This window comes from Trachurus trachurus (genome assembly GCF_905171665.1).
Source record: "Trachurus trachurus genome assembly, chromosome: 4".
NCBI classification, from domain to species: Eukaryota; Metazoa; Chordata; class Actinopteri; order Carangiformes; family Carangidae; genus Trachurus; species Trachurus trachurus.
Window position 1 is genome coordinate 12,509,236 of NC_139898.1, and position 19,480 is coordinate 12,528,715.

The window sequence follows — 19,480 nt, forward strand, 5'->3', positions numbered from 1 at the left end:
TTTTGTTAAATACCGGTCATATTTTTAGGCATTGTCCCTCTCAAATGAATAAATAATTAATTAACATACGTGTCATAGCAATGTTACACTACATAGTCAATCTTAAATGTATAAAGAAGGTGAACAAACACATGGTATGCATTAGGGTCGTTATACGCTCTCGCTGATGGTTTTACCTGACTGACCAAACCTGGCAACCCGTGAGTCTGGCTATAGCGCTGAAAAACTTGTTGTTGTGGGGGAAAATGGCGTCAAACGTAGAGGCCCCGGAGCGCTGGTACCTCGCCCTACTCGGCTTTGCGGAGCATTTCCGAACCTCCAGTCCACCCAAAATCCGACTCTGTGTGCACTGCTTACAGGCCGTGTTTCAGTTTAAGCCTCCGCAGAGGATCGAGGCCCGGACACATCTCCAGCTGGGCTCGGTGCTCTACCACCACACCAAGAACAGCGAGCTGGCCCGCAGCCACCTGGAGAAAGCGGTGAGGGAGGTTTGATCTGGGAAAGAGCGGGGATGCGGCGGAGAAGCGGAGGGCTGTAGGCCGCAGGCAGCAAAAACAGCGAACGGCGGAAGTCTCTAAATAGCTACCCATTCAGGAAGGCTACATTTAGGAAGAAGTGAAAATATTGCATTAGTTAGCATTTATTTAGTCAGCTGTATTGTTTAGTATTCGTCCCGACACGGCCGCTTTCGTTGTTTCGGTAGTGTTAATCAAATAAGCCGCTGTATGGGATTATTACTGCTTCATAAAGATTGCAAACACACTGCTATGACGCCGCTAATATTTTCCATCTTTTGTTTTGCAGTGGTTTATATCGCAACAAGTCCCGCAGTTTGAAGATGTCAAATTTGAAGCTGCCAGCATTTTGTCTGAACTCTTCTGCCAACAGGTAAAACCTCTCTACACAACGTTAACATGCATTGTTTTCCTCAGGTCTAAGTGGCGTCTGCTTAGCTAAGTTACGGACAGTCACCACTTCTTAGCATGGAGTGAAATCGACAGGGTACTAAAATTGGTTAATTGCATGCAGGGTAGGATGAACGTTGTTAATTTGCTATAGATTATTGATTCATGTGATTAATTTTCAGAATCTGGTGGACTCTGCAAAACCCCTACTGCGCAAGGCCATCCAGATTTCACAACAAACACCGTACTGGCACTGCAGATTGTTGTTCCAGTTGGCGGTATGTATAATTATGAATGTGTGTTTTACTTTTAGTTGCTGATGCAGAAGTGTTTGGGTTTAAATTTAAGATAAGTTGAGCTCAGTTTAGTAATGCTCCTAGTACTTTTAATGTTTTTGCTCTGCTTCAGTTCATGAAGACACCAATGTTTGTATTGTCTCTTTCAGCAACTTCATACACTGGAGAAAGACTTGGTGTCAGCATGTGACCTCCTAGGGGTTGGAGCTGAGTACGCCCGAGTGGTGGGCTCAGAATATACCAGGTAAATGTCGCTTAATCCACTCCTGATTGCATATTTAATGGTTTTAAATAGTATTTATGTATATGACCCCCCCCCCTTCCATTTGACATCAACAAGGATATGCAACTCAGAAAAACAAAATAGTTTCTATCTCAAGTAGATGTATGAGTCACAGTCTGTGAATCACACCCTCACAGATCCTTTGCCTCTGTGTGTTCATGGAGAGGGTTTGCCCCTTTAAAGGCTATCTCAGATACAGATAGTAAATGGTGGACTCTTGGGCAGCAAGTCTGCTTTATTGCTGACTTCTCAATCCCAGTATCCGTGTTACAATAATGCATGTGTCTCAGAATATAAGAAAATCATCATTGTACATCAACCCTCAACACAATCAACACTCTGTTTTTCTACTAAGCAAATGAACCTTTGACTTGTAGGTAAAGTAACACCTGACTTTTCATTGTGGGTTCAGACAGATCAGACAAATGCATTTCATTCTATGAGAGATGTTGCTTTTGTAAACATATCGCCCCAGCTCTGAGAACTCGCATTTAGACATGATACTGTCCTTGACATTTTAATACACTCTGGTGCACCCTCACCACCAATGCAGCTGTGGCAACACTAAGTGTTTACAAATATTTACTGAATGTAAGACCTTAACAGGGAAAACCTGATCTGATGCTTTGTTTTGTTTTGTTTCAGGGCGTTGTTTCTCCTTAGTAAAGGAATGGTGAGTCTTTTTATACTTCACATTATTTGTGCTGTTACTAAAATAGTATTGAAGCTTAGATTTTTGTTTCATTTTTATGTGAATGATTGTACACCAATGGCACAGTAACATGTGTATATAAACAACAGTCATTGTGCCACTACTGATGTTGAAATCAAATAAATGTAGACTGGGGTGATGGATCTTCTTTTTCAAATTTTTCTTCTTTAGTTGCTGCTAATGGAGAGGAAGCTCGGGGAGGTGCACCCTCTACTAACACTGTGTGGAACGATTGTAGAAAATTGGCAGGGAAACCCGATCCAAAAGGAGTCCCTCAGGGTCTTTTTCCTGGTCCTACAGGTCACACACTACCTGGATGCTGGACAGGTAGGAAAACCAGTCTGGGAGAGGTGGAAAAAGTAGCATTAAGATGTAATGGTTTAAAGGGTATTTATTAATTTATATATTTATTGGTTTCTTATGGTGACCAGCCACCACGAGGTAAAAGGGAATTGTTAATCATGTTCTTGTCCCGCCAGGTCAAAAGTGTTAAACCGTGTCTGAAGCAGCTACAGCAGTGCATCCAGACCATCTCTACACTCCATGATGATGAAATTCTGCCCAGCAACCCTGCTGACCTCTTCCACTGGCTGCCCAAGGAGCACATGTGTGTCCTTGTCTATTTGGTAATAACACTTCCCTCCCTCTTCCTCTGTCTCAATAATAACTCATCTATCAGACGATGTAGCCCAAACTTGGTGCAAAATTCTATTTTCGAGTAAACCCAGGATGAAAGTGGGGTAGTATTTTTTTTTTTTTCACGTCACGATTCGTCAGCCAATGCTATTGGATCCGTCATCCGTCAATCAAACGCCTGAGACACACACACACACACCGAGCTCGGTCTCGCCCCAAACATTGAATATCCCGCCTGCTCGACAACGACCAATCAAATTCGTTTTCCTTACTTGGGTAAACTCGTGCAGCAACTCGTGAAAACTTGAAGGAGGCGCCACAAACAGGACAAACGGCCATTTCTGAACACCTTTAATTTTTTCCCTCTCTGTTAGTTGTGATCATACTGATCATCATTTGTGTGTCAAAAATCCTTGTTTTTAGATCAGTAACAAATCTTTGAAATTATAAACCTCTCAATGTTGTTAGTAATTGATAGAAAACGTATAATCAAGCATTAAAGAATGGCACAGTGGGTCAGGCTCTTTGTGTTATCCTCATGAGCAGCTTGACACAATGGCAGTGAATCAGTAAGACAAAGATTTATAATAATAATAATAAATTTTATTTATAAGCGCTTTTCCAAAAGCTCAAAGACACTTTACATACAATAAATGCAGTTAAGAACACAAGACATTCAATTAAAAGCAGCAGAGACAGTATAAAACATAGAGAACAATATAAAACACACACAGAAATTATGTATTAAAAGCTGATTTAAAAAGGTGTGTTTTTAACATTGTCTTGAAAGTTGGGAGGTGAGTGCAGGTGCGGATTTAGCCACCCTTCACCTCTATAAAATCATATGATGCATATTTACACCATAGGGCTTACAAAGGTTTTCATTTAACATTTTCTTGGGTAGGAATTGGTGTACGGTATTACATGTATGGTCTTTATTTTCATTTTTCAGGTGACAGTCATGCACTCCATGCAAGCAGGCTATCTGGAAAAAGCCCAGAAGTACACAGACAAGGCCCTTATGCAACTAGAGAAACTAAAAAGTGAGTTCTCTAAGCTTTCTAAAATAAATCATCACAAAAAAAGTAACTGAGTAACGGTTCTTTTTGAGCAGTAAAACCCATTTACACCACTTATTTCTTTATCCTTGCTCCATTTGATTTAATTTTCTCTACGTGTTTCAGTGTTGGACTGCAGCCCCATCCTCTCTACCTTTCAAGTCATTCTACTGGAGCACATTATCATGTGTCGACTCGTCACGGGCCACAAGGCCACTGCGTTACAAGAGGTATGTTGTTTCTGTTTTCATGGTCAGTTACTGGGTTTTGTTGTTCTTAATTTGTGGCATGGTGCAGAGGATACACTCTGGCAAACTCCAGCTGCATCAAGAGCTCAGTATTGCAGCATTTGAAAAGAGTGCATCAATTTGAGTGCTTGAATGAGCATGTGCAAGTGAACACTGGCTCTCTGTTCTGTCTGCACAGATCTCGCAGGTGTGTCAGCTGTGCCAGCAGTCCCCCAGGTTATTCACCAACCATGCTGCTCAACTTCACACGCTTCTAGTGAGTATTTTAACCCCAAACTGTCTTTCACATCTCTGAGCTTGTCAGAAGTTCATTGAAAACTGTTTGTTTGTTTTCTCTGTAATCAGAACAAGTGTGATTATGAAATATTTCTAATTTTATTTGGTTGTTGTTGTTGTTTTTTTTTTTTTTTACATTAAAAGAAATTGTCTTGAATCTTCAAGTCAACCTACATTCATAACAAAGGTTTTATTGTTCAAAATACTATGACCTTAAATGAACATACTTTTAAGAAACCTCATCAGTAAATAACCAAATGTTAAAGAGACAGTTGGTGTGTCAGCCACTCTAAGAAAGTTGTTTCATAACATTTTTATTGAATTGATAAGCAAACATTTGTATATTAAAATGAATTGAGAATTAAATAAATAACATTCAAAAGGACTAAATTAAGTCAAGCGGAACATAAATACTCAATATGCACAAATATAAGTGGTAAAATTATGAAAATTGACATCTTTAGTAGTGGCTCTAACCTGTTCCTCTCCTCCCAGGGTCTGTACTGTATCTCAGTGAACTGTATGGATAATGCAGAGGCACAGTTCACTACAGCCTTGCGGGTGAGTACGCAGTGATTTTGTTGGATCTCCTCTGGTACTGTCACTTCTCTCATTTCTGCCTCTATTCTTCTGTTCTTTAACATGTCCATATCGCTGCTTGTGTTTCAGCTCACTACACACCAGGAACTGTGGACATACATTGTTACCAACTTGGCCAGTGTCTACATAAGGGAAGGAAACAGACACCAGGAGGTCAGTAAAGTAACAGTGGGTCACGTCGATAGATTAGACAATGTCTTCCAAAAGAAGTGGTCAGTGTGCACCGCACCATGGTTTTGGTTCATCCTGTTGATAGTCGTAACCAAGAAGTCAAATGCTCTTATTTTTGTGGTAATCTAAAATGACTGTTGACATTACATAGTTTGTCCACCAGAGAGCACTTGTGTTTATGTGTAAAATGTCCCATTATCTACACGTATAGCCAAATTTAAGCCATCCACATCTAAGAAAGCACACAGGGTTTGAAGTATCCTTGGACAAATGACACTAACATCTCTTTTAAAATATTACATTTGTGTTTGTTCTGCAGCTTTACAGCCTCCTAGAGAGAATAAACCCTGACCACAACTTCCCAGTAAGGTAAGAAACGAGAAAAGATGCTGCTTAAATGTCTATATGCAGTCCAATGCAGTAAATAATAGTGACCATTTTTGTTCAAACAACTTGGTCTTTATCTTTGATTCAGCTCCCACTGCCTCCGTGCTGCAGCCTTCTACATCAGGGGACTCCTGTCCTTCTTTCAAGGACGCTACAATGAGGCCAAGTATGACAAAATATAAACAGACTCATGCAAACACACCTACAGGTCCACCTCGCACTCATACATATTTATGTTTTTTTTTGTGTTGCAGACGTTTCCTTAGGGAAACCCTGAAGATGTCTAATGCTGAGGATCTGAACAGACTGACTGCCTGCTCTCTGGTTCTGCTGGGCCACATCTTCTACGTTCTGGGGAACCACAGAGTAAGACTTAATACATGACAAATTGGCCAGTAGTTTGCGTTTAATTCAATTTTATATTCAATTTACACTATAAGGCCTTTGAATCGAGTGTTTGCAGCTGGTGTCATAACAACCAGTGCAAAACATTTTTCCTTATCTCATTTAATTGTCGGATAACGACGTAAGACAAAATGTTCAGCTTATCCAGTCTGTTCTTGTTTACCCTGTTGTTGTGCAACTGGGGCCTCATTTATAAAACCATTTATACATTCTTCCCGACATAGAAGAACTGTTAACTGATGAATTATTCTGTTCTTAGGTTTTTTCATAAATCTGTGAACTCCAACAGAACTGCATTTACACAGGCCTCATATCCCAGTGTGAGCTCCTGCAGTTAACTGTTGGTTGATACAGAAATATAATGAATAGCAGCATGTCGCAGCACCAGTTAATGAAGCCGACTCAAGAGAGCTGAGTCACAGAGAAATTAGTTTTCATGTGTCACAGGTGATGTTAGGGCAGCACTGCAGGTGGGACGGGTAAAATGGGTCTTTTAATTCTCATGCTCACGTAAAATGACTAAGCAAAAGACTGACAGGGAGGCAGCATGATAACATCGTGAGGCTCTGTTTGAAGCAGCGTACAGACTTCAGAACCCAACGGTGTTCAAAAAGAAGGAACCCTGTCGGTGCTGTTTCCACTTTTTTTGATTGTTTGATTTGAAACCGCCCTCTTCTCCTCCTTCAGGAAAGCAACAACATGGTTGTACCTGCCATGCAGCTGGCCAGCAAGATCCCCGACATGTCTGTTCAACTCTGGTCTTCAGCGCTGTTGAAAGGTAGATAATGGCCTCCTTCACCTTATCTTGTGAAACCACTGTTTATGCTCTTGGGTTTGGCCACTTGAAACTATTTAATGTAGGCATAAACATGACCCGACCTTTTACACATCACATCTGAAGCACAAAATCTTTACTCTCACGCTACAAGCTGTGTGTCAAGGTAGATTTGGACCATGTGTTGTGCTTGCAGACTTGAACAAGGCCCTTGGGAACACTATGGACGCCCACGAAGCGGCCCAGATGCACCAGAACTTCTCCCAGCAGCTGCTGCAGGACCACATCGCAGCGTGCAGCCTCCCCGAGCATAACCTCATCAGTGTACGTCACACAGATCAAATTCCCCCATCATCACTCACCATTATCTCTTGCCATATTGGATTTACATATCAGACTTCATTATGCTGTATCCTCTGTATCTGTGCGCTGTAGAGCTGAGATAACAGTGTTTATCTCTGTTTTTCAGTGGACCGATGGCCCTCCTCCTGTCCAGATCCAAGCCCAGAACGGCCCCACCACCAGCCTCGCAAGCCTGCTATGAGGAACCTCCTGTCTTCTTCTCGCATATCACAGTAGCTGGTACATTACCACAAGCAACAGACTGATGCCTAACAGCCTGCTATCAGACCACTGTAGCTGAGGTTTGAGAGGATTTTAACAGGTTACATACTTCAAGCCTTCTCTTTATTAGCTTCTCAAGATTGCTTCCTGATTGTCTGCTATTACATTTTTAATTACAACTACTGTTGTTCATGTATTTCATCCTCCCTGATGGCATGGATGCTCACAGGGCGTAGGGGCAGGGTGGGACTCTTGATTAGAGTAGTGAAGGACACGCAGCGACTTGTAGGGTTTCTTTGCCCTCTGATATAGAGAATCCCTCTCTACATTCGACAGGTTTCTTTTCCATTTGTTGGAAAAACAGTGGGGGTAGACAGGCAGGGAGTAAAGAAATGTAGAAGAAATTAATTTATTCATGTTGATATTTTTGTAACTGTTGGTAAATATTTTACATCTTGCCTTTTTTTGTATGGATGCTGTTTTTCTTTTCATGCATGGAAGTTACTGATCTGGACTCCCTGTACAATAGTTTCTGACCTGGGTTTCTAACAATAAATTCTTGGTAGATAATTTTTGCACAAAATCCATATTAGAAAAAAATAGAGACCTCTTGTAATATATTTTCACAGAATAATCAGTTGAACAGTTGGCAGTGTATTACTTTGGGACAGTGCACAATAAACTGTGTGCAGTTCTTTCTTTGACCAGAAGATGCCTCTGTTGGGTCTGTCAATGAGCAACGTTAAATCACTCAGATTTTTTTTTTTTTTTTTTTATCATTTGTTGTCTGAGGTTTGCCACATACCTGTTAAAAAACACACACACATTTATCTGATGTATTTTTTGAAGTTCCATAATATATGAATCCCTGTTGATGTATTAATTTTTACAAATCGTCTTTAGACTTTTGGAGCTCACAATAATCTTCAGATATTCAAAAAGTGAATTTATTTTATTTTGTTATATTTTAATTTGTCTTGATAGATCTACTAAATTGTTTCTTTACAGTATGTTTGTATAGATTCATCACTTGTTGAACCTTTATTGTACAGTGACTTTTTTATAAAGTCAATTTAGTAAAGTGTGATATGTATTTTTAGCTATCCTATGTAGAAATCTCAATGCTTGGTATTTAAGGCACTCTGTAAGGACACAGTTTAAGCTTGAGTACTAGCCATATTCTATCCAATGCCTATGTTTTTAATGCTTACATTGTTTTCAATAATTTTCCAATAAAATATGATTGAAAGTTTGTAATTAACTGCTCTCTGTTTTACTTAGATAACAGTTATGTTGGTATTCATGTTTAAGCTGGTTTAGCGCTTGTATGCACAAGAGATATCTCCACACATAAGTATGCAAACACTCACAAGCCAAACTGATCCACCCATTCTACTCTTGGTGACAAGGTAAACACTACAAAACAGTGAAAGAAACTGAGTACCAGTTGCATTAGGCGCTAACTACTGTGGTAGTTACACTAAGACTTGGTGGTGAGCATGTCTATAAGCAGTCGTAAGGTGGTGCTAGATCATCCACACTGCTAAGTGTGTGCTGTAGTTATTTATAGGACTCCTCTGTAATATATTTAACTTTCTATACATGCACATTTACTGTAAACAACCTACTTATGGAGAAAATGTACTACATAAATGTCAGTGACTGCAATGTACCAAATCAGTATATGACTTTTTCAGCGATTACATCTGAAATTAGATATTGCCAAAACAATTCATGTGAGTAATTTGTGATTTAATAGTGCAGTTGCAAAATTATAGATGAAAGTGCCCATTATTAGTTGAGTTACTTAATTTGGAGTGTTTGTAATGTTTGACTCACTATTTCAACTTGTTCCATGATACAGAGACATTTTACATGGTAACTGAGAACTGTTGCTCTCTGTTTCAGATGGGTAAAACTTGGTAGAAATTAATTGTTACTGATTTCTGTTACTTGCTACTTTTGACTAAAACTCTGCTTGCCAACCTGATGTGCTTACAGGATCTGTTAGAAAATCGGTTAGTTTTTGCGGTAGTAGGCTACCAAGGCCAACTCATCCCATCTTTTATCAAAGCATAAAAACAGCTGCACCATACAGTCAAGCGTCTCACTGCTTTTTTGTTTTGTTATGTGGGACTGAGACAATGATTATGTTTGCTCCTTTCTCACTGGGCAAGCATTCATTTGCACCACTCTGAGGTGCATTGTGGGACAGTAAAACTAAGTCTACTCTACCCTCAGCCTTTTATGTAACCTCTGGGGTAAACACTGCGCAAATACAAAGCAGGACCTGATCCACTGTGTTGCTATCCCAGTGACAAGGACGTTTGTGCTTCATCTCCATCCCTGCCTTCATTCAATAAGTAAGTATAGAGGTGAGAATTGAGGGGAGATCTGCTGTTGCTCTTGTGCCTCCTTTGCCACATAGTGGGCCCCATGGAGCAGCGTGGATAGAGATAAAAACCCCTCTAAACCTCCTACATGTTATAATCAAGTAAGTCCAGGTCCTCTGCATTGTTATCTCCCTGGTGTGAACCTCTACCAGGCTTCCTGGCTGCAGGTGGTAAACTTATAGCTAATTATGATCAGGACAGTCTGAACATTTCTGCTATTAGCCAAGAAACTGGGGGTTTCAATTAGGAGGGATAGTCTAGTTATGTCACATGTTGAGTTTGTATGTCTGTGTAAACTTCAGGAACAAAGTGACAAGGTAGCTACACTCTGATGGCAACAATACGCTTTAGATAATCAGTGATAATTGGGACCAGGTTCACAATGTATGGTCAGTGTAGGTCCAATGATAGTACTCTGGAGTCAGTTTGGATTCAGTGGTACACAATTATACAGTAGAAGGCGGCTCCTTATGCACATGTGAGACTACACACACGCGCACACACACCTAAGGAAGGCTTCAGACACACAAAATACTGTATGTGAAAACAGATCCCAACACAAGACATTCACATGGTATGGCAAATTATGAGTTTTATATCACAAAATGAGGACTTATGACTTCAAAGCAATAAATATTAATAGAAATTGAAACACCTATAATGATTGAGTCAAATAGAAACATGAATCAACCTGTTCATGCTACAGCAAGAGTGGTTCATTACAACGTTTATGACACTTTTATTCGGTCCACTCCAAATTGTCCACACTGAATGCAACAATGCTATACAGGTTCAGACTACATGTAAAATGGGTAAAATTTAATAAAACTGTACTGTAGTTAAGCCTCCCTGTCCTTCTTTGTTTTTTTTTTTTTTTACTCTCCCTGTTTCAGCACTACTTCCGTCTAACAATTACAAACGCAGCATTTTCCTTCTACCTCACCAGTTGGAAACTTTACATTTCCGAGGTGTGTATGAACGCAGCATGACGCCGCCTGTGGTGGCTCATTACATTATCTGGCAACCGGAGTGGCAGCGGACAGAAGAGAGGGGATCCCCGGGATTTTTACACCGAAGCCAGCAAAATACCGACACCAAAACATCTGAAAATCGCGGACGAACTCGGTTAAGCTCCTCCTAGACTTCGTAAGTTCATGCAATTTCACCGCCATATGAACTCATCCATTATTTTAATTTCCAATTAAATTATGACGACGAAGGAAGTTTCTCTATCGGTGTTAGCTCAGCTAACGTAAGTTAAGCTAGCTAGCATAGCTCGATCGCGGCTAACGTGCAAGGTAACAGTTTGTGTGTCGCTCACACATACACACGCACACACTCTTACCGAGCACTGACTGCCGGGAACAAACCGCCTCAAAAAGTCGAGCAATATTGAAACTAACTTCACCGACAGAACTTGTTTAAGGATGCTCCAAAACTAAGATGTAATGTAAGTTGTTGTTCGTATTTATCTGCAGCGAAGTGATGAAAGTCCATGAGAAAAACAGTGGCTTTTTTGCACATAATTAACACTCGATTATTTGTGAATAAATTTAGCGACTGTCTGTCTGGGCAGACGAGTGTCCAGGGAGTTAGCGTTAGCAGGCTAACTTAGCTCGCTAGCTAGCCTGTTAACACTTAGCGGCTCAGTGAGACGGGGTCGGTTTCATTGTCTGTCGTGTATCGCTATTTGGACGCGAAGCGACATTCAAACTGTATATTATGAGTCATAAAGTCATATTTAAAGGAACATGTGCCCCAGTGCTCAGTGACTGACTTTCACTTTGTACGATTGCCCATAACACAACTGGCTGTTAGCTCGCCTTAGTTAGCCACTGGTTGTGTTGCCGGACAGATGGACAGGTTGTTGTTGGGGAGCCAAGTTAACGTTAGCATCTGATAGCCTGTTGTTGTTGATGATCGGTAAGTTAGAAATAGGTAGCTATTCTTTTCCGCAAAGTTGGGTCACTAAAGTTTATCAGTACCACAACCAGAATTGCCACCGGTTATTAAGTACAAAAGTGGCTGCTGTCCGTGGTCGTCGATGGGTATGATTGTGGCTATATGAGCCACTGATCTCCCAACTTTGTCGGATTAGCTCATCCGTGAAAAGCCTTTTTATGGAGGCATAATGGTGGACGGTTGTGCCTCCGTCGGAGTGTGTCTGTCTGTCCACCACGGGTTAGTAGCTGTTACCTACGTCAGGCCATGGGCATCCAGACGCATACTTTGTACTGTGTTTGTATCAGAATATCAGTGTTTCTTCACTGAAATCAAGTCCATCACCCAGATGTTAAGTAAGAGGATGTTTGACTTAGGAGTCGAGAGACATACCCTGTAACTACTGTGCCGATGATTTCCTGCTGGACTCTTACCAGTTCAAGGCATTCCTGTGATATAAATCATTTGATTTCCTGTACGTAAGCATAGAGAGAAGAGCTTGTAATGACTGGTGGGGCTCTGCGTTTTAAAGATTAATTTAGAAAGTCTCCAATCTACAGCAAGCTATGAATCGTGGGCTATGTTGATTGAGTGGACACATCAAGTCATTCAGCTGTCTTTGAGGTGTGTTTAAACTGAACAGCAGTGTTTATATCCCTACCTCTGCTGAGCAAGTGCCCTCCTTTCAGTGCAAGCAGACAGTTGGCACCCTTGGCTATTGATGGGGGACACATGTCGCTTCACATTTTATGATGGGGCTTGGATTTGCCTGAGGAGGGGTGCCTCTTATGAAAAACCCTCCTGAGAGTGATGTGACCAGACAGGCATGACTCGGGATCCACTCTTATTCTGCTGCATCAGGACTGAAACTTTTTAAAGATACATCTGTATTTCCCTGACACTGTATTTTTTTCAGCTTTTGGCATAAGTGAGGCTCACAGGAACCTCGCTCATTGTTGCCATTGTTAAGTTTATTATTGTTATATTAGCCTTGGTATTTGCAGGTCCATTCTTCTCGAATTGAATCTCGCTGTAAATGTTTTTTTCAGTTTTGCCGAGTTACAACTTGTGCTATTCAACTTTATGCTGAGTGGAAGAAAGTGAAGCATCAGATTTAGAAAAGGTTGTACTGCACACTGCACAGTTTCCTGTATGTCCTCAGCCTATTGTGTTGTCTTGTCCTTTTTTTTTTAGACAGCATCTATGGACATATGAGAGATTAAAATGGAGAACGCATCTGTTTCTCACAACCCTGACCAAAAACGGTGACCCATGATGTAACTCCTCAGGAATATGTGACAGTCTTTGAGTTAGTCCCCGTTTTCTTATTCGCTCAAATGATAAACATCAACATATGTAGACCTAATACTGGTGATTATGATCTGTAGGGTTGTAAGGTATGGTGCTTTTTGTTTCCATCCATTCACATCTGCCTGAGACATTACAGTAACAGTCTCTTTGTAGCGTACTGTAGGACAGTTTAACACAACACTCTGGTTGCGTGTGAGCACAGTCATTGTTAAAAGGTTAACAGGAAATGCTGCAGAAACCAGGCAGATACACCAAAGTGTGGATGTGAGATGATGGATCTTCATTGTACTTTACTTTTTAGGATTTGATATTGGCCAAAGTGATGCTGAAGGGGAAGAAACTGGCTGTAGGAGGCTGTGGCTCATATACACAACGACTTCTTGTTTTTCAATATGTATGCAAATGTGAAAGGCGCTGCCCAAGTAAAAACGGACCTTTTTGTTTAAGTGTTGTTAACATTTCAGCCTTGCTTTGATTTTTTTGAGAGTCACATATTGCTTGATGCACTGAGTTTGGTTCGGTCTAGATGTCACTGACGAATTGACAACTCACCGCTTTTTGAAAACGACTTATTTCTTTAATTTGAATGCTTTAATGTCATTTGAGAAATGTGTGTTTTCCGTCGTTTGACCTATTTTTTGCATTATGTGCCAGAGCACAGGAGTAGTCATATACTGGCCTTGGGGTCCCACCCAAAGGTCTTTGGTAATTATTGGAGCTGGAGAAGAGGAATCCTCCAATGTTTGACTGACTGAACTATTTCTTGTTTACCCTGTTGGACTTCATATTGACTTAAGCACATGTTTACAGTGTGAACAGCCGATCTTAGACAGTTAGAGACACGTGTGCAGAGATGAATCGGTAATTGTGTTTAATGAAGCTAACCTCTTTGAATTTTAGTTCCACTTTGAGCAAACACCCCACCATATTTCTCATATTTAACACTTAAGCCTTGACAGCAAATAGCTTGTTTTTTGCTTGGACTGCCAGTGCCCAATGAAAATCTACCCTTTTGTTTGAGACTGAATGTGTGTATTTGCAGAATACTTGAGGTACCGTCGCTAAATGATCGTCTGCTACCCTTTCCCTTAAAGCGAATTAGCTTTTAAAGGAATAATTTGGGCGTTCTGATGTGGGGTTGTGTGAGGTTGTCACACATAATCGCTACATTACATGCACTAGATTCTGAATCTGACTATTTTCTTAGGCAGAGGAATTCACAAATTAGCTGTTGCTCAATGACAGTGTTTTTCTTTTAACAGTTATTGTCATTATACAGATTGCTTTTTTTGCTCTTTTTGGAAAAATGTTGTGTAGGACCTTAGAGATGGATGGAAGAGGTAGAGAGTAAGAAACAAGCCAGATTGAAACTTAAACAGATATTTCACAGTAGTTTTTTCATGAAAGTAAAAGGTTAGTAGGCACAAATAGCATCAGGTCAGCTGCCACAGGTATTTTGGCATGTTTTGTGGGCATAAAATGTTTTCCCATCCCTACTTGATATATTTAAAAAAACAACAACCCTAAAATCCAGGACTGTCATATAGTATTGAAATAAGTTGTCATGTTTGCATTATATTCTCTTCAGTATTTACTGTTTGGCAACCAAAGGTTTTGTAATATGCCTTCACAGGGGAATTCCACTGGACTGTAGGCTAGGCTGCCACCCACTTGCCTCCGTTTGACTGGCCACTTCTGTGACTAAACACATTTTACATTTTGGGAGAATGGGATAACGCTTGCAGTGAGTTTTTGTACTTGGTAAATCCTTGTGCTTTCAAATCCATAGCTTTACGGTAAAGAAACCTGTTGTTGATGTAGAAACTGTGTCAGTCATGCTTGTATATGGTTCCACTGGTATTGCTGCTGACAAGTGACAACTTGCATGTCTAGAACTCCCAGAAACGCCAGCTTGCCCAATCTAAGGACTAATTACAGTTTACACATTATGGAATACACATTTCTAAAGTTGTTTTTCTTTTCAGTGTGCCTATAACAATTGCTCCCACTGTGTGGCCAGTGCTGACATGGCAACTCTCGAAATCTGTGCTGCAAACAGGCAGACCAACAACTTGGATACATGCAGCATCAAGGCATGTGTCCAAGAGGGGACACATTGTCCTGCCTGACTCCATGCCACATGACTGTTTTTATGCAGCTTGTATGTTCATGTATTTTATCCTTCACTCCAGGCCTAAAAAGTCATCAAAGCAAAGGTTAACTACGCTAGCTTTGGAAGTCTGAGGCCACTGGTCACTTTCCCAGTGTATGTCATAGAAAGTATACAGCAGTGGGCAAAGCATTTGTTTGTAAAATGACAGCTGGTAATAAGGTGTGGGAGCAGTGGCAGGGCATTCATATGACATTCGAACATATCACATTAGACACGCAAAGATAGAACAAGTACCTTTTTGTTCCACCTTTCCTTTATTGCTTATCAGAGTTAGCAGCAACCACAATGCCACACTTGCATGAACACACACTTGCATATTAGGGATTCCCAGATTGATTGGTGGCCGAACACTGTTGGCTAGTTTTGTTAGAAATATGTGATTTGTAGATGGGAATTAAGTATAGTGATCATCTTGAAACTGATCACCTGTGGGTGAGGGTTTTTCACTCCTTTGACAGGACACACAAAAGCTTGTCTATATAAACATATATTTATTTGTGATTTTTTGAAATTTTATTTATAAAGATTATCTTTCTGTGTGGTTAAAGCAGTACTAAAGAACTTTCAGTTTTGGTTGAGTTTGGCGGCGCCTGTGGACCAAAGCGGTAGTGTTTTGCCTGAAGGAAGACTCCATTTCCCATGAACACTAGCGTGAAGCCCTGTAAATATCCTGCATTAAAATTAACAGAAGACATCAAAACTAAGTTTCTGTTTCCAGTGGATCATTTCAAAGTGAAAACACAAACATAATCCATTGCTAAAGGGCTGTTTTGCCTGTTCCCTCCTTGTTGTGACTCGCAAAAGTGAAAGTGAAAGTAAAGTGAGAGCCGGGTTCCTACCATGCTCCTCAAAGCTGCTTAGTGCCAGAGAAAGAGATACAGACCCCCTCAGACCACGACAGAGGTGTCATTCAACTTGTTGTAAGTCGATGTATCATCACAAAAGTTATGAAAATATTTTATGAAGGTTGAAAAGTTACTTAGTGCTGCTTTAATTTGGTGCAGACATTAATATTCACACCATACTGACTACATGGAAGGATATGAGTGAGCCATAAGAATCTCTGGATGGTGCTAGACTTTTTACTGTCCTGAAAGCTGGTCACAGTTGACAGCTGCTGCTCTTAACTAAACTGTAAACGGGAAACCTTTGACATCCATCCTTTCATGTCTACAGAAGCCTTGTGTTCCATACTTCAAACATAAGACTTACGGCCCGGGCGCACTGCCCGCGGAACCGAAGCACAGCGCCCTGGAGCGGAGACAGTTTCTGATCGGTGCCCATGTTAACCTCTCTGAATGGCCGCACACGGGGTGTGCGCTGCAGTGCTTCAGTTCGGCGGCTGTTCTATTTTTCACGCAAGCTGCGAGCGCCGTTGTCAAGCTGGATAGACCAGATCTTACTAGACAGGAAGTCGGGCACAGAAAAGGCAAGAGAATCCGGTCAATTTTCAAAATAAAATAATTGGTGATTAATTAAGTTGTTGCTTGTCCGTCTATAAATATTTGTCAGTTGCGTCTGCACACAACACAAAAAAAACCGAGTACAGACGGGTATAGACAAGTGGAGTCGATGTTTGACCGGCGCGAGAGAGCAGGAGAAGCACGCTCCCTGTGCGACCAGCCAAGCGCCTGCGAGGACGCGCGCCGTGCTTCCGTGGGCAGTGCGTCCGGGCTGTTAGGGTGGAGTATCGCTAAAAACAATAGTCTGTTTGTGAGCATAGGGTTTGAGGTTGAAGAGCTCTAAGCAACACCCACCTAAGTTACAGGTGCTACATTTATGAATGGATTAGAATAACTAAAACTGGATAGAAACCCTGTCATTGTAAAATCACCACTACCTGCTCCCACACTCAAAAGTATTGGAAGTTCATTACCAAGCTGTGACGTTACTGTTAACTGGTAATAAGTGCATGAGATGACACTTTTGGGCCACACCCAATAGTGATGTTAGGTGTGTCCACTTAAAGAAGACTTAACTTGTTCCAGGTGTTAACTTGTAATCTTTGTTTTAGTGCATTATCATTTAATTCAAGAATGTGAGCTTCTTCTTAGGTGTGGAGGCCAACACTTAAAAGTCAGACAGGTTCGGTGTTCATGTCAGCTGTGACACTCAGTACGTTTACATGACACTTGAAAAAAACAAATTATTGCCTTAATCCGACTATAACTAGACAACTGAAGTGCATGTAAACACCTTAGTCCGACTGAAATCGGAGTTGGAGAACTCCGATTAAGACACCCAGATAATGCGATTGGAATTCCATTTTCTCTGTCATGTCATGTTAGTCGGACTGAATCTGGACAATGCATGTGTGCATGCTCCACAACAGTAGAGATCGGTATTCCATCAAAGTCGCTAAGAACATCCAGACTGTGGTGTAATCTTGAAGCTTGAATTAGCGAAAACTCCAAACCTAGCCCCGACCTGTTCCATCAAACGAGATCAGCTGGCTCCACTTGACGCTAATTCAAGCCTCACCTGTAAGCCTCACCTGGTCCAAGCCCACACCAGTCGAGTGCCGAAAATACCATAAAATGGCCGAAAGCAAAGGGAACTAACGCACCAAAGTTTCTCCACAGCTACTAAACGCTGTTTATGGAGATTTCTGATTAATCAAAGGACTCTACAAGAAGAAAAGGAAACACTGCTATAAATGGATTGTCTGTTAAAACAGTGATTAAACTATTAAAATGACTGCATAGTAAAAGCTGTAGCTACTGACACCCTGAGTGAGGGAGGTGGTCAGATGAATGGCCTGCTGGGTAACTTGACAGGGCAGCTCATTAGCCACGCCCCCCAGTATCCCTACTATTATACAAAAGAAAATAAGAAATAAAGGTGTAAAAGTCCAAAAAGATACTTTAATCCCCTCATCAAAGGGACAAAGTGAATATAGATAGTGATACCTATTAACAATTCATTTAGCCCAAGACCTAAATAAATTCACAAAATGTATTAATTTATTTTAACATGTGATATTTATCACATTTATGAACTATTTCATATGGTTTATCACATATACGTATTTCAGAATTGACTGTAGAAAATCATATTTACCAAATCCATCAATTCAAGGAGAAGAAGTGCATAGCAGTTTAAATGCCTCAGTTTAATTTTATTATCAATTAATTAATTTTATCTTTTAGATTTTTTTATATAATTAAATATATTTTTTTTAATATGAATTTCATTATTTTATATCTAGCTACATGATGATGAGTGTGTACAAGCACCAGCAGAACTGTCTTTTGGACATCTTTTGAACATAAATGGAGTTAATCTTCACCTTAATCCTGCTCCAGACCAGAATTGGCTGGCAGCATAAGGGGGCTTTCACACCTACCTCGTTTGGTCCGGACTTTCGGACTTTCGGACTTTCCAGATAGTTCGGATCAAATTGACAGGTGTGAAAGCTCCCCCGGACCACGGTCCGGACTAAAGACCGAGTCTTTGGTCCAGCCTCAGGAGGTGGTCTCGGTCCGGACTATCCTGGACCAAGGTCCGCTGCTGCGTAGTGTGAAAGCATTTTTTTGGAAGGTTCGAACTATCAGACCAAATAGCCTACAGGAAATAACGTCAGATGCGCTCGTGCCGAAAAAAGTAAATAAACAGAAAAAAAGGAAAGAGGAGCCGCGGCAACCGGCGGCAACACTTGGGGAGAGGAGGAGATCATATTATATCCAAATTTGGTCAGAGGGATGGGTGTGTCAGTGTAGGCTACACTTGTAAACGTTTACACAGAATTAAACAGTAGAGTGTTTAATATAAATCCCCAAACGATACATGCAAGCCTATTTTTTTATATAATGACCCGAATATATATTTTTTCCGCCGAAAAAAGTCTGAAAAAGACGAACCAGCGGGTGACACCAAACAACGTCTGCCCCAGCAAGTCAGAGCTTTTATTTCTCTCACACTCACACACAAGTGACCTGGAGAGATGCAGCCGCATCTGACAGGAGGATCGCGCGTGTGTGCGCATACATCACACAAAACAGCTGATCGCTGCCACTCTGATCAATGAGAGCAATCCTCTTTTTTTCTCTCCTTTCATCAGCTCTAAACTCACTCTTCTGCACCGCGATTACAAACCACAGCGTGCTTTCCAGCAGTAGGCTATATTTTTTCTTTTTTTTTAACACATATTTTTATTTTATTTTTTTCAGAGCACTTTCTATGCGCTAACGTCAGACGCACGCTCATCCGTCATGACGTCGGTAGATCCTTTAGTCCGCTGTCATAGTAGCAGTGTGAAAGCGAACTTTACTGGACTATATGGAAACAATGTAACAAAAAAAAAATTAAGTCCGGACCTTGGTCCGGACTATTAGGTGTGAAAGCGC

The 19,480-nt window shown here is 40.9% G+C and overlaps 2 protein-coding genes across 3 annotated transcripts in view; both read left to right on the forward strand.

The window, feature by feature from the left end:
• The first annotated feature begins 229 nt into the window (after window positions 1–229).
• Window positions 230–8,528, forward strand: LOC310984666 (MAU2 chromatid cohesion factor homolog). The gene is made up of 18 exons (XM_083969949.1): window positions 230–479; window positions 805–888; window positions 1,088–1,183; window positions 1,351–1,445; window positions 2,130–2,157; window positions 2,368–2,523; window positions 2,676–2,822; window positions 3,785–3,875; window positions 4,017–4,120; window positions 4,317–4,394; window positions 4,910–4,975; window positions 5,084–5,167; window positions 5,505–5,554; window positions 5,661–5,738; window positions 5,827–5,938; window positions 6,665–6,755; window positions 6,949–7,076; window positions 7,222–8,528. The coding sequence occupies exons 1-18, from the start codon at window positions 246–248 to the stop codon at window positions 7,294–7,296; spliced, it is 1,797 nt and encodes a 598-aa protein (XP_083826075.1). The 5' UTR covers window positions 230–245; the 3' UTR covers window positions 7,297–8,528.
• Window positions 8,529–10,685: 2,157 nt separating this feature from the next.
• The window catches only part of gatad2ab (GATA zinc finger domain containing 2Ab), a 38,530-nt gene continuing 29,735 nt past the window's right edge, over window positions 10,686–19,480 (forward strand). The window contains exon 1 of one of the 2 annotated variants that reach the window (XM_083970978.1): window positions 10,686–10,855. Coding sequence is in view for 1 of the 2 variants with exons in the window: in XM_083970977.1 (XP_083827103.1) it covers window positions 11,158–11,159 (2 nt within the window). In the remaining variant the exon portion in view is untranslated. Of the gene's footprint in view, window positions 10,856–11,009; window positions 11,160–19,480 lie in introns of those variants that run through there. The other variant, XM_083970977.1, reaches the window with a different exon arrangement.

Excerpts from the sequence above, each read along its gene's own strand:
- LOC310984666 (XM_083969949.1), top strand. The coding sequence starts at position 246 with ATGGCGTCAAACGTAGAGGCCCCGGAGCGCTGGTACCTCGCCCTACTC. Across the intron at positions 1,184-1,350 it reads GATTGTTGTTCCAGTTGGCG|CAACTTCATACACTGGAGAA; the intron begins GTATGTATAATT and ends TGTCTCTTTCAG. Across the intron at positions 5,739-5,826 it reads GGACGCTACAATGAGGCCAA|ACGTTTCCTTAGGGAAACCC; the intron begins GTATGACAAAAT and ends TTTGTGTTGCAG.